The sequence below is a fragment of the Lepeophtheirus salmonis genome, chromosome 7, assembly GCF_016086655.4.
Source record: "Lepeophtheirus salmonis chromosome 7, UVic_Lsal_1.4, whole genome shotgun sequence".
NCBI lineage: Eukaryota > Metazoa > Arthropoda > Copepoda > Siphonostomatoida > Caligidae > Lepeophtheirus > Lepeophtheirus salmonis.
The window spans coordinates 14,626,376-14,641,942 of NC_052137.2; the positions used below are offsets into that span (position 1 = coordinate 14,626,376).

Genomic DNA, 15,567 nt, shown 5'->3' on the forward strand with positions numbered 1-15,567 from the left:
TCATTAGATAAAAGTAAATAAAAGGCAATACATAACTTTCATAAATAATATTTTTTCTATCTTTTAAGACAGTGGCTCCCAAAGTGGGGGTATCAGAACACAAAAAAGAGGTCGCAAAATTATTTTTATAGAAGAATAATATAATTGAAATTACTCTGAGTGGTATCAAAATATAACTACATGTACATATTTTTTATGCGCCTCTTCTGAATTATTTAAAAAAGTATTTTCTAGAAGATAGTGCTCCACAAAAAGATAACTTGATAAGCCCCTTTTACCGCCACAGCGAATCATCTTTCGTCTGATACGGAAAATGTGATTTCGAACTTTCATGTGACCAAACACTAAAATCAGATTTTGAATTTAAAACAAATGACAAATTCTGAATTTCTGTAATGATTGATGAATGAGTACCCACTGCTGGCTAAAGCAACTTTAGATTTACTCATACCATATGGCTCAACTGATTTATTTGAGAAGACCTTTATTTGTATTAACTTTTATCAGAAATAAATGCTGATCGCAGCTTAACGTGGAGGATTATCTTAGAGTTACTTTGTATAAAGTTAAACCAAGAAAATACCTGTTTTTTTCAATGCACATCCGTCACATTTAGACCTTGGTTCGTTTATAAACCGATTTGTATATCCACAGGCTATAATTTTATTTGTTTGTGAGTCTCAACTTTTACTTTAATTATCGTGAAGAAGAAAATTGAAAGCGGATTTAAATTATTCAACGTTGTACATAAATCGTTGATTTTATATTTACAAAATATTCCACTATTTCGTAGTTTTATTTATCATATTTTTGTATATCAAAAATGTAGAAAAAAATATATCAATGTATATGTAGAATTAAAATCTTAATTTTTGATCAATATAGTTAAATAAGTTTTACTATTTTCCCCAGGGTTGAACTTTATAGGGGTAATAGATATAGCCTTTATTTGCCTAAAATGCACTCCAAATTTTAAATTCTTCTCTTAATGAGATGTGTAGGGATGGCACATTGTCTAGCAATATTTTTTTAAGGTCCAACTCAAAAAAGCTTTAAAATATTTAAAAAAGTATATCAAACCCTATTCATAATATCAAAGAATGATATTCAATTCAAATTATTGCACAATTACAATTTTATTATAATTACATATAAAATATATTGTTAACTTTTAAATAAGGGTTTAAAAATTAACCACAAAATATAATTTCTGACAATCTCAAGATAAAATTGAGTACAAATCATAAGAGTCGAGATCAAAATTGATATGTATAAGATGTACTATTATAAAATCACATAATAATAAAAAATATTTTACATTTGAATAAAAAAATAATCTCTAAGAATTCATATTAAAAAGTTTTGATAATTTTCTTTAATAAATCAAATTCTGAATCTTTGTCCTTGGCCCAATTATAAAACTGTTTTAACTTCTTTAGACCTTTAGATCCCTCGGGAAAGTGTTGTTCGAGTATATTGAGTGCTTTTCCTGTAGCATTTTTGAGCATTCCCTTTTGATCTCCTTTATATCTATGACCATATGTATTGAGTCTTGAACCAAAATCTTCGGCGAATTTATGCGTGTCAGTGTGCCTTGCATCCTTTGTAGCTTTGACAAGTTTCCCCTTACTTTGTTCTGAAGATCCCCAATTTTTTAGGACAAAGACACGAAGTAAAAACTCTGCCTCTTCCCCTTTCTTAAATGGACATGGTATGATGCAATAACGGCCCTCAGGGAGAAACATTCTTTTGCTGATTTCTCTTAAATTCATGAAGGTTTCAGTTCTATCAATCTAGATAGGATTTACAAATTTATATTCAAAAATATCAATGACATTCAAATATGAGCACTCACGGACAAATTCTGCAATAAAAAAGGTTCTTTAAGACAATCAGTGCCTGGATTACACCTATAAACTTTAAATCCGATAGCAATACATCCATTTGCTCTATCGAGGTTCTTTTGAAGCAATGAAACAATAATGGAGCATTGTATCTCATCATCATATGGATCAGGATCCTTCAGATCCAAAAAAAATTGTGGATTTCCAGAGAATGCTTCTGAAATATTGTTATGTAAATGGTAAACAATATAATCAAATATGAAATGAATTAATAAGAATCTCACTTTGCCCTGCATTTCCACAACCGGCCAGATGTGTTCTTTGCGTTCGACCAGGAGCCAAAGAAATGAAACACTTCGAATCGTTTTATTCGAGTTGCATGAGGATCAAAATTTACAACTGCTGCATCTGGAGTTAAATGGCAAATTTCCAATTCTCCAAAAAAACGGCAAAAGTCAGAAAAGGACATATAAAATTCTCCATCATCTTCAAATATCAAACCTAATTTCTCTCTTAAATGCACAGGAATGGCTTTCCAATGTTTATCCCTAAAAAAAAATTACAACTATAAGTAAAAAAACACAATTTATGTTAATTCCTGTATACTTTCCTAATTTACTTTTAAACAAGCCAAAAAGGAAGTTAGTTATAAATAAAATTTCCGTAATAATAGAATATGTTAACAAATTGCTATAATTTATTACACAGAGGAGCACTCATTTTGTACAAATGAATTCAAGCCAATCGGGACTAGTATCGTTACATGAGTTTTATTAACCCTATTTTTAATTTGGTGATTGTTTTAAGGGTAAAAAATTACTCAAAAAAAAATTAGTCCCGAATGACTATAATACCAAATATATCAGAATTCAGATGACTGAGAGAAAAACTGAGATGATGAGTTTAGTATTTTGAGCTCATAGATAAATTCGATTATTGTCTTCAATTCATTTGTACAAAATACCCCCCCCCCTAATGGTTCCCCTGTGTAATCTATACAAATATCCTTAGAAAAAAGAGTCAGCTCCCCCCCCCAAAAAAAAATAATAATTACCCATCTGCCCAATCTCCCTTCCATTCTTTTGAATTTCCGTGAGGATTGCGGATCCTAATTAAAGGTATACCTCCGCTACAAGAACTAGACCTAATTTCAACCACATTAGTGATTGTATAAGCGTGACTTGTGTGTAGACCTTTGCTCTTAGCTTCTTGTGAAAAACCAGACTTCTAAAAAAAAATAATCTTAATATTTAGATATTTAAAAAATTTAGATTCTTACTTTGGTTACTGCAGCCCCCATAAATGCACCATTTCTATCTGCCGAAGACATTAAATAAAACAATCGTTCCTTGGACATAGAGAGCTGGTCTATTGATATTAATTCAGGAATTCCCCCAGTAAAATCAACGGCAGCTTCAATAGTTAATCCTCCTTCAAGGGCTTTGTAAGATCCATGAAGCTTAGCATATGCTTTTTCCAATAACGCTCCCCAAAACTCATTTGAGTCAATAGATCTTAAAAAAATTAATTTTCCATTTCTTGTGGGGAGCCGATCATCAATAACAACTTCTACCCATCTTCCATATCGCCAAAAACGAAACCTAAATATGCCAGCGTATGAAGAGTGAAAGGATTGATCCGGGGGAATGACTTGATCTAAATAACGTTTATCTTCCACAAGATTAGAGAGAGCAGCTAGAAACCAACAATTCCCTAATTCTCCTTGGTTTATATCAAACCGATTAGTAGCACCAACAAACATTTGTGGATTTTTTTTACTTCCACTTGCTTTACAAATTTCCTGAAAATAACAATTAAGCAACCTACAGATAAATTCATAAAAATATTGGACTGGCTTTAAGAAGCTTCAATTTCTATACAAAAAAAGTAAGTGGGTATTAGGAGATTCTCGACATACGAATTAAATATATACTATGACTTATGGCCATGGGCATTAACCTTACGTTATTTAAAGTAGAGGAATGCTTTAATATATTATATCATACACTATCGGATCCTAAAAGGTTTTTTTTTGTTTTTTTTTGCCCTTTTTAATTAATTAAACATGAGTACGAAAAGAAGATATTAAAAAAATTACACCAACTTTAATCCATGATTAATTATTATGCTTAGATTCTCCAATTAACTGAAATAAGTCAATTAGATAGTGGGTAGTTTATATTAATAAAATAAGTAAAAAAATTGGGGAAATCTTATTTTCTTGATTTTTGTTTAAGATTATTTTTGAGATGTCACGTTACAAATGATCTTAAATACAGAAGGTGTATATTGTTGAAGGGTTATTCCATGTCAAAACGACCGAAATAAATTAAAATCTCACCCAACTCTCTCAGATTATAATGGTTTTGTGCACAGAAGCCCGAATTCATGAGTAGATTAAGTATGCCAAATTTCAGCTCATAATTCTGAATCGTTTCTGAGGTATAGATACTCGTCTCAGACCAAAATTTTGAACGTCGCTTTAATTTCTTATTACCGGACGTTATTGTTTCTTGTATCTTTTTTTATCTTGAAATTTGGTATTAAACTATTTTGAATGTGATAATTCCAAAAATAGAACATTTAAATTTCTTATGACCTCAATTGTGGTTTTAAAAAAAATCTTAAATACACTAAAAAGGAACTTGATCAACATTACAAAAAAAAAAAAAAAAAAGGTAAAAATTTATAAAATAAATAACAAAGGACTTGGAGGAGGAATATGGGTCCTACGGTTATCTGAGAACATGCATTTAGAGCTATGCCAAAGACCTTTATATCAAGCCTGAATAACTAAATATTCATGAGAACTTGTTTTACTCTCTTTAATCAAACTGGTATCTAACTTGAGATTAACCCAGAATATGTTTATATACGGATAATAAAATAATGTATATGAGTATTAATATATATATTATTATTATACATGCTGAACTGCAAACATGTTATTCGAATAAAGCTTCTATTTGGTAAAATCTAAGTGAAACAGATCTCAGAACTTCAAAAATGAAGCATAATTTTAGCATACTATTTTAGGATATTACATTTCTGAATTAAAAAATGTACGGTTCATAACTTAGTACGCATCTAATAGTTTTTCATTGTGATTTTAAGGTAAAAGAAACAATTCAGAGTAAATCAAAATGAATGTGCTTTTAACCCCCAATCTCCCCATCCAATATATATAGGCGATTAAATACATACATGGGGACGCAGCCATTTAATTGTTTTTTCCTCATATTTTGATCTCCCAAAATATGATACAACAAATTCCTGACCATTGTATTTGTCGATCAACAGTGAATTAGAGGCAGGGAATGCAGAGTCTTCAAAAAGTGTCCTTTGTTTCAAGATCTTCGTTTTAATTTCTTGGAAGTTTTGATGATTGAAGTCACGCATGTCATTAGATTTAGGATCAGAAGCATACTGCTGGAATTTTTTACTAAGTCCTTCATTTAAAGGTAAATTATCTAAACCGGATGATATGAAGGGTTTAAAAACCTGCAAGAAAATATAAAAAAAATATATTTTTACATTTCGCAAAAATCCTCATATTTGTATGGACTGAATATGATTCTACTCTTATTTATTATATTTAATAAATTAATGTTTTTAATGCCACAGCCCGAATTAATTTATCTCTAGCTTTTTGTTTATTATTTTTTTACATTTTTTGTAAGTATTCGAATGAAAATATTAAATGAATCATAGCCAAAAATCGTCTCACTAATTGACTTGATTTCTTTCAAAACATCATTAAATTGTTTTTATAAATTTATGAAGAATATAGGGAAAAGGGAAACAACTTACTTTGTCTTTTTTATCATCCATTTCGAAACAAATCAATATTACTGGATCCTTCATTAAACAATTACCTTGCTTTTATTGCACAATATAGCTAATCTGAGATAATATTATCAGTTGCCAAAATTGATAACATAATGATTAAAGTGAAAATCCAATGAGTCAGAACTAATAAGTTATCGTTTATCAGACAAATAAATTAATATTTTATAGTATAGGTCCAATGGAAACCTTAAAGTAAATAATTATTTGAAATTTGATGATAATTTAAAAATGGTAAAAAACACAGACTCAACTTGTATGTATATATAGTAATACAAATAGCTTTATTTAGTATGATTTATACAATTTTTACAAATACTTTCATAAGCTAAAATGTATGAATGACTGAAGACATCAACCACATGGATTTTGCAACAATCAGTGAAGTAGCCGTAAATGTGTCTTCAATTATATTATTTCATAAAGTTTTGAAGCTAAAGATGTGATTAGTAAAGATACATTTAGGAGTAAATTAAACAACTGATATTAATAATACCTTTTTAGCAGCATTTTTAACGTCCTGAATACCCATAGAACTAGGAGCAGCAATTCTTTTAGTTACATCATGGGCAATACGAGCTGTGGCTGAGTTACCTTTAGGATCATTAGGGAAAGATAATCCACCAACCTTTAGTTCTTGGCTAGGAGCTCCGGGATAAGCACTTGATGTAGAGCCTTGAAATGGACCAGATGGATAAGAATTTTGTCTTGTTGGTCCAGATGGATAAGGATTTTGGCTTGTTGGACCAGATGGATAAGGATTTTGGCTTGTTGGACCAGATGGATAAGGATTTTGGCTTGTTGGACCAGATGGATAAGGACTTTGTCCGGGTGGACCGGATGGGTATGGATTTTGACTTGCTGGACCAGATGGATAAGGATTTTGTGTTGTTGGACCAGATGGATATGGAGTTTGACTTGATGAACCAGATGGATAAGAAGTTGGATAGTTTGCAGATGATGGATATTGAGAACTCGGAGGTGCTGAGGGTGCGGATGCATTTGAATCGGAAGGGGAAGTGGGATATCCTGGATTAGTAGGATAGGGATGATTTGAAATGGGAGATGCATCAGTGGATGGATATAGAGATGGAACCATTTGCGGAGCCTCAGAAGGAATATTGGGATACGCCGAAGAGGAGTTTGGATATCCAGATGATGCAGGCATAGGAGGATATCCAGGTCCTGGAGTAGGGTTTGCAGGATATCCACTTGGATTGGGAGGGTATCCAGAGGGGGATGGAGGATAACCAGAAGCGGAAGGAACCGATGGGTAAAAAGATGAAGGATTCGTAGGATAACCTGTAGAAGGTGGAGGCCCCACTCCATTATTATAATAGCCATGCGCATTTCCTTCTGGATGCATGTTGGGTAGGAAAGGTCTACCAGGATCGCTGGAGTCAGGTGCCACTGGATAAGGAAGACTCATATTTTTGTTTAACACACTCTTGACTTTGAACTTTACAGTGTCGGGGCTTTACTTCTTTTATGCTGTAGCTCAAATAGAGCAAAATATTATTTGACTTGAAGATAAATACAGAATAAGATAATATAAATACATAGTTAACTGCGAAGTAATTTCCTGATAGAAGCGCTCCCTCGTTCTCTACAACTCTCTAGTATCCTGTTTTGTATTTCATAATTTGTTCCAAATCTCTTGTTGCTTTTATTTATGCCTACCAGGAGCCGTTACTTTCCATATTCAAGGCAAAGTTACTCAAGGCTGTTCTAGTGGACTGTCTATACATTAGTCACGACTCTGATGTCAGTAATCTCGGGATTTTACGTACAAAGGAGATTTCATCAATAATTGTACGTCATTCTTCATTTTGTCATTTAATTAGAACATAGGCTAAGCTGGAGATTTTTTACCTCCTTTGATTTAATTCTTAGAATTGTACTCTTTGTCTTTCCCTTAAAATTAAATTAAATAACTTCGATTATTAATAGTTGTATTTTTTATACCAAATATTTTTCCTTGATACTTACTTAGCGAATTATTATTTATTTGGTTTAAATTATTCCGTATGCTAATGACATACAGAATAAGTAATATTTAATGTAAAAGGTATACTTTTATTACCAAGTCATATTATGTACATTCAAAACGCATCTACCTCTATTCACAAGATACTTGCATATGTAGTTGATATTACAAATATATATAATTTAGGGTAAATCAGCGAAAAAATATTTGGAATTAAAAATTTAACATTTGCTTGAATTTGTAAAACAATTTGAAATTTATTTCTAGGACTCAACTTAAAGAGAAGACAGAAGTGACAGAAAGACATTTAGTATATTATATTTCTTTTACAAGTTTGACTCAAAATGTATTCTACTCTTTCAATTCGAAAAATGAAAGTGTAACACCTAAATGCCAACAGACAAAAAATAATGACTAGTTCATATTTATGCCTGATGTATCATGTAGTTTACCAATGAATTCAAATACTATTAGATAGTATTTGAAGTCATTTGTTTTACAAATAAATTTAATTTCAAACTCTCTTTGAACGGAACAATATAAATAAAAAATATCGCAACCTCTACAACGATTTGAACTTATTTTGAAATGAGAAATAGTAGCTAGCAATGGTATTTAAGCAAGAGAAAATGAGAAACACCACGAACCCTCGTACATCCAATCACCTTTATGGTGTTAAGGAGGAAGAAATAAAATGATTTACCACTTTTTTTTTTTTTTTTTTGAAAACAGTTAATGTGATAAACTTTAGTCATGAAATTAATTACTTCTAAGACAATAAGGATGGTTTGGATCGATTTTTTTCACAAAACATCCGAATATATGTATTTAAGTACACATACAGTTACATTGAATTCATATCTGTTTATCACATTGGGATATCCATCATGTTCAGGGATCTCATCTCTTTAGAAAAGGTTCTAGTAATTTACTAGATGGATGTCATCCCATTTAATGGAAGTATCATTCATTGTACAGATGTTCTTTAACATCGAAATTGGTTACTTAATCATCCATTGGTTCAAATACACATCCGTCGCTCTAGATCTTGAATGAAATCATTGTTTAAGAACTGGGAATATGTTTAAACAAGATGAATAATACTGTAATGAAGTGGACAATGAGAAATAAAGAGACTTATTATCCTTCATCTGCAGCTCTTCCATTAAAATAACTTCCTAATTCTACTCTATTTGCTCTCCTAATATTCTTGGTAAACTCTCATTGATTTGAATTCTTACGTGTCATTGATGTGCATAACAAATAAACAGCTCATATCTATGCCACTGAATCAATTTATACAGCTTTATTATTTATGTAATTCTAGACACTGCATCCTCGCTTCTGATTCCATTATTACTTGTGAATCTCTTCTGTCATTTGAAAAAAGTAGAAGACGATGATGGACCATGAATTTAATGCGGTCCTCTTTTCTAGACATCTTTATTAGCAAAGCCGCAAAACATATTCAACTCTTCTATTAATTACATATATGCATAAATCAATTATCAGTGATCTTATAACTTTGGTAGACTTATATTGGAAAATATGAATTTCGTTAACATATTTCGAAAGTTAGTGGGTCGGAAGTCAATTTTTGAATTACTAAATCAATTGTCATCATATTTGAATATCACTCTCGAAAGGATTTAGGATCTCTATATCAATATTTCAGTATATAAAAACGATTGTTTCCGTATTCATTGACACTAACACCTAAATTTATTTCATATTCATCATTTGTAAATAATTGTCTAATACATCTACATAAATATGTATTTATTTATTTGTTTGATTGATTTAAGTTTATATTTTTATTTTGTCATAAAATTTAGCATTATAATATATTCGATAATGGATTAATTTACTTTGATTTACACTTATTACAATAATATAATTATATACATCTATATACGCAATAAAAACATAAGATTTTTTTTATTATTCTCATTGGTTTAAGGTTTATTTCTTAAGTGTATTGTATCATAATTCATAATCCATCTATAGGATATATGATTGTTTTGTTCCAGAATCCTATAGTGTTTACAAGGCATCAAAGCCTAAAAACAGTGTCTGTAGTACTTACTTTTCTTAGTGTATACGTTTTGTTATTCAATATTTTCAGAAATTCAAAACAATAGGTTTATATTAAAAAAATTAGATCTTAAAAAAAAATATTTTTATTAATTATAATATTTTATAACTATAGCAGAAGATCTATACTTCCTGGAAATTTTTGACGTTGAATGTGATGAAAAACATCATTTTGATATTTTTTATTTCGTTCAAATTTTCAAGTGCAAGACAAAACAATTAGTTACTGAAGTCAATGATAATATTTTTAAAGAAATATAAAAAATACTTTTGTTAAAATGAAATCTAAAGAGTAAAAGAGGATTCAAAAATTGAATGGTGGGATTTATTTCATTAGAAATTTTGATAATATTCGTCAATTTTCATAAAAATTTTGGTTGTCTAATTGTACTTTATATATTATTATTAATATTTAATAAATTGACTGCAATCTACTCTTATTTACAATAATATTCCTCGTTTCAGCTGGTTGTAGCTGATCAAATGAAACGTCATTATTGCTAAGCTGCTCTCCTCTAGAATATTCTTTAAATTTTCAGTAGTACCAAGTTGAGTTTAATCTTTTTAAACTTTCCCCAAAAACACAAGTTTTTCGTCACTAATAATATTCTATATCTCTTCGTGTTAATGGTAAGGAAGTCATTTAAAACCCCAATTGGGATGCGTACTTGTGATTGCCTATTCTGAATTATTTACCTTCCGACATATCTAAGGAATAAAAAATGTGTACAGTGAAAATATGAGTCTAATTGTAAGAAAATGTTTCCGTCTAGAAATATTTTTAAATAAACATATGCCTGTAAAATTTTCCCCATACCAATAATTTGTCAAACTGAATACTTTATTCTTTAATTTCAAAATATTAACCTCTTTCTTCTTATGGCAAGCCAAACGTTGTTTTTTTTTAAATTAAAATATGGTCACTCTATTCTGCCGAAATAACAGATATATCATTTTTATTACAATATTTAATAGTAAGTTCAAAAAATCATACATATGTTCACTTGTACAACCTGTTGACCAAGGTCTATTTTACAAAATAAAATGGGGTCATACGTGACAACTTTTCATCATAGAAAGATCTGATTGTCCGAATAGAGTATAAATTTCAACGCAACGGCTATCGAATCGCTTGCAATGAAATTGTATCATAATCAAATCCCACATGATCAAACTGTTTAAAATCAGATTACCCACAATCATTTTACTTGATGTTGTAAATGAACGTAAAACGACCACTTTGTTTGAAATTTTAATGATTTTCCGATCTTATGATTTTTGTAAAAAAATTCCAAAATGAAATTAAAAATTTTCAAAAATCCAGAAATAAATTTTGAGAATTAATTTTTAGGATTTTTTATTTAAGAAAAAATTAAATTGCAAATAAAATATTTTAAATATTAAATGTTTCGGAGAAAATATTTCAAATAACTATTGGTATTCTCAAAAAATGATTTTTTTGGAAAAAAAAATTTGTAAAACTAAATTTTAAATATAAATTTTTTTGAATAAGATTTCAAAAATTCGGAAAAAAAGTCTAAAATTGAATTTTAAGTAGTAAATTTTGAAAAAAAATTTCAAAAATTTATTCTAATTCTGAAAAAAGGAAATTTTTTAGAAAGAAAAATCAATTAAAAACATATTTTAATTTAAAAAATCCCCAGTTGTTCTCAAAAAGTTAAATTTTTTTAGAAACAAATTTCAATGATTAAATTTCAAATATAACATTTAAAAAAATTTTAAATATTTAATTTTATATTAAGAATACAGAATTCCTTAAATTGGGGGGGAGGTGAGCTACAGCCCTCCATCCCTTCCCCTGCGTACGCCCCTGAGAAATACAAAAATATAGCTACGCTTTTGATGAAATATTACTAAGTAATGTCAATATCATAATACTCTATCAAATAAAATAGTAGGTATTTAGGATTTCAGTATTTGGAAATACATATATGTAATTCATTTTAAAATTTTTGGAGAAACATTATGGTAATAATGGTTTGGGAGTACTTAAGAGATAAGTAGCAGTTGGTATGATTGACTTATTTGGCAAAACAACCAACCAATTTTGGGCCTTTTTTCTGGTTCTTTATGGAAGAAAAGTTGAGTGATACAATAAAGGTAATTTACATGAATCCTATCGTTACTTACTCACTTGATTTAATCCAAAAATTAACTCTCAAATGACGACAAAAGACCATAGCTGTTCATCTAACATTATGAAGATTAAAATGTATGGATTATTAAGGTTATAGTTTGACAAAAATTTTGTTCATGTTTGGGTAAAATAGATGATCTTCTGACTACCCCTCCCTTTGTTATAAAAAGCCTTTCATTTAAGGCTAGTTTCAAAAGGATTTCACCCACTCCCCTACCCTCCAACCTCCTGGTGACAACACATATGTATATCTCTCGAAATTTCTATCCTTTTAAAAAATCCACACATATTTAAAGAATTATAATTATTCCAAAATTATAACAATTAGGTGTCTACTATGAACAGAGCACTGAATCAGGATTATGCAACTTTTCAGTCCTATAAGTTTAGATCACAAACTTCGACTACCGATTAATGCTACTTTGACTCCCCCAATAAATGTCCAAGAAGAACAGTGAATATGTATTAAGTCAACATTGTTACTCTGAAACAAATGATGCTAAAAATAGACTGACATTAATCGATAACAAGTTCAAAGTATATATCATGAAAGTTAGGAGAAGGCTCTTGAAAGAGAACGTATGAGTGCGTTCGTCGTGAAAAGAAAAGGAAAAAAGAAAGAACATTCTAAAAGGCTATGTATGATAAGAGGCCCTTATTTTTGAAATAATATGTTTAAATTAGAGTTTCCTTCCAGTTTTACCCAAACCAAGCTCAAAAAATACTTTACTTAAGTATAGAAGATTTTTTTTTTTTTTTGTATATTATTCAAACTCATCCGAAATATATTTTGTAAAACTCGAGATAGTTTGAACTACAACCACGGAAATTCGAAATATTTGTGTGAGTCTCGACTTATCAACTATCTTTCATTTATTTTCGATATCAGGGAATATCACAAACAGTAAAAACCTTCCCGGTTCTGTTATTGGATCCGTTGAAGTATTTGGGACTGTAACAATTTGAGATAGACACGTTGGTTGACCTTCACACCCTCAGAAATGAAGATCAAGGGTGTTTTCATCCTGCAGAAGGTTTCTCGAGGCACACAAGCCTCATGAGTCATCTTTCTGATGGAGCTCATGAACCTTGGGCGATCACTCCTGGGGCTGCCATCGACACTCCCAGTGTCTTTGGTCCGCTTGATCGAGTAGTGGACATACAACTTGGAAACATTGAGGTCGTTCAGGGCCTTGGTAATGGTCCTACTACTCTTCCATTCCAAATGAAGTGAAGGAATGGTGCACTTCAGGGTCATGATACCATGTTTAGAGGTTCAAGAACACGCTTTGGGAAAAAGTTTATTTAACAACGAACAAAGTTAGAGGTTGAATCATACGTAACAAGAATAATGAAAAAATAAACAGACACCTAGGAACAATATTCAGTGGAAGTTATTGTCCTAAGACTTATTGGTCACTCTGTACATAAGAAACCAATGACGAACACAAACAGAAACAATGCTTTTGTAAACCATACGCCCCTGCAATATTTCATTTATTCAATTTGATTGTTATTTCTTACATAAAGTATGCTTATGATATACATCATGGAACACTATTTACAGAGCATCCGGAGCCTTGTTATAATATATATAGACAAAAAAACAAATTTTGCTTTATTAATACATAGGTAAATGATTTGGTAGAAAAGTGCATATCTTTATTGAGTGTGTCCCTTTTGACATTCATTTAGTATAGTTGAGTGGTCCGGAACGATAAAATTGTATTCCTCGTGTTTTAGTTTATAAGAAAAATAGCATAACATCCTAAAAATTAGTCAGTATAGCCCAAATGAATCGTTTTATAAGGAATAATATTTTTAATTAATAAACAATGTTTCAAGAGCTTGTATTATACAGTTTTCCACTAAACAGATTATTTATATTAAAAATAGTATATGAAATATTATTGAACTTTTTGGTTCTTTGTGATGGTACTACATGAGATCTTGAATTGAAATCTTTTGTTTCAGAATGTACTTTTTGTAATGAAAAAAAGTAAGTTTATAAATTAGAAAACGACAAACAGGTTGTTGCATTTGCTCTTTCATCTTTTTGTTCATTATTTAATAGGTAGATATGGAATTTTTGAAAGAGTGCAAGGAGAGAGTGGGAGCAAGACTTATGGTGTTCTGAATTAAGACCCTTGATAAATGCAGCTGCTTTTTATATGATTTGAAGGGAAAAAATGAATTACTGCTATAAAGAGGAGAACCTTTTACATTTAAATAGAATTAGTGTATGGAAAATATTTTAATTAAATCTAAATTCACATTTCTTTTAGTTATGTATTTAAACAAAAAATGATAAGAATTTACGAGGTGCAACGTTGAATTAATAACAGCCCTTTTTTTAACAAGATATACTTCCGTAGACAATAGACATGTACAAAAAGTATTTGTATAGCAGATGAAACGGTTATTGTCTCCTCTAATTTTTGATGTAGTCCCTGTGGTGTCCACGATGGCCTTTAGACGCTTCCTAAAGGCTTGACACGTCTTTCTTTTGTATTCGTTTGACATATCGGCCCAGTGGTTGTTTACTTCAAGGCCTTGATGTTTTTGTGCCTACTGGTACAGGCCCTGGACTCTACATACCAGAAGCCTAGAAGGTGTAGTCCTAAGGATTGGCGTCGGGTGAATACGGTGTCCATATTTTTGTTAGTTCAAAATTGATGTTATAACTCAATCATCTTTGAACAAGTTTGACAGTGTGGGCAAAAGTGGCATATTGTTGCAGTTCCACATTATCATTCGGGTAGTTATCCCAAGCCCACGGGAGGAAGTGAGCATTCTGATTGTATTTTCTGCATCAAGAAGGCTGCAGATCTTGACGTGATTGTCACGTTCTGACACGTTTCTTGATAACTTAAATAAAGGTAAACAAACAAAATTTCTTCACAATGCTATGAAATGTTCAACGGTTCTAACTTTATTTATATCCGTCTCTGAAAAACTCACCACAACCTCTCAATTTGCGAATAAACTAGTATTCAGATTTCATTTCGTTCAAAATAAGCCTCTTAATGACCTCTAAGGCCAAAAAAAGTATCATAGGGAAATGCTGGGGTATTTTGTACGTCTACTTGTTAAATTTCAGACTAATTTGTCCGACCATTTTGGATTCTATATGTGATAACACCATAAACAGACTTATAAATATATATAACATATATTAAAATTTTTAGGGGCTTCTGAAACTTGTCAGATCCCTTCTTTATTAATAGGTCGTCGTGATGTTAACTTCTCTCTCTTTATCATCAGAAATCATCTTTTTAGGGGAAAACTGTATTAAAACTTGTGAAAGATTGTTTATTCATTAAAATAATTATTGAGTATAAACTGCTTTATTTTGACTTATATTGATTATTGCCATGTTATTTTTTTTATTTTTTCTACAAACTCAGAAATTTAGAGACTTCAAGGAGAATTTGCAATCTCCAAGCATTGATCAATATGCCTCAAACCTTTTATTTCTTCATTTGTTATCAAAAGGAACATTTTAGAAATATATTTCCTGGGCCATTTCGAGAGAAAACACAACAACTTAAGAACCAGTCTAATATTACATTCATTGATATAAATGTAATAATTAAAAGCAATTAGTTGAAAGGCAGTTGGCTGTATCTATATTTATT

General features: G+C 30.4%; 1 protein-coding gene and 1 long non-coding RNA gene across 3 annotated transcripts; one reads left to right on the forward strand and one right to left on the reverse strand.

Annotated features, from left to right (window-relative positions):
- Positions 1 to 1,117: 1,117 nt before the first annotated feature.
- Positions 1,118 to 7,430, reverse strand: LOC121121217 (uncharacterized). Of its 2 annotated transcripts, none has more exons than XM_040716095.1 (7): positions 6,319 to 7,430; positions 5,049 to 5,345; positions 3,124 to 3,645; positions 2,899 to 3,071; positions 2,129 to 2,392; positions 1,856 to 2,061; positions 1,118 to 1,793 (listed from the first exon to the last, which is right to left on the reverse strand). In XM_040716095.1, exons 1-6 carry the CDS (start codon positions 7,117 to 7,119, stop codon positions 2,013 to 2,015), a joined length of 2,106 nt encoding a protein of 701 aa, XP_040572029.1. In that variant the 5' UTR covers positions 7,120 to 7,430; the 3' UTR covers positions 1,118 to 1,793; positions 1,856 to 2,012. The 2 variants fall into 2 exon arrangements, with proteins under 2 accessions (XP_040572029.1, XP_040572028.1); XM_040716094.1 differs by having other exon boundaries at positions 6,187 to 7,430.
- On the forward strand, positions 7,379 to 9,621 carry LOC139905991 (uncharacterized). Its single transcript, XR_011781180.1, has 2 exons — positions 7,379 to 7,502; positions 7,945 to 9,621. It is a non-coding gene; the product is annotated as an uncharacterized lncRNA (long non-coding RNA).
- The last annotated feature ends 5,946 nt before the right edge of the window (positions 9,622 to 15,567 follow it).

Bases quoted from the DNA above. Each gene is read 5' to 3' on its own strand.
- LOC121121217 (XM_040716094.1), bottom strand. From the start codon at position 7,119: ATGAGTCTTCCTTATCCAGTGGCACCTGACTCCAGCGATCCTGGTAGA. The intron at 3,646-5,048 runs GTATGTATTTAA...TGTTATTTTCAG, and splicing joins TTAAATGGCTGCGTCCCCAT to GAAATTTGTAAAGCAAGTGG. The intron at 3,072-3,123 runs GTAAGAATCTAA...ATTTTTTTTTAG, and splicing joins TGGGGGCTGCAGTAACCAAA to AAGTCTGGTTTTTCACAAGA.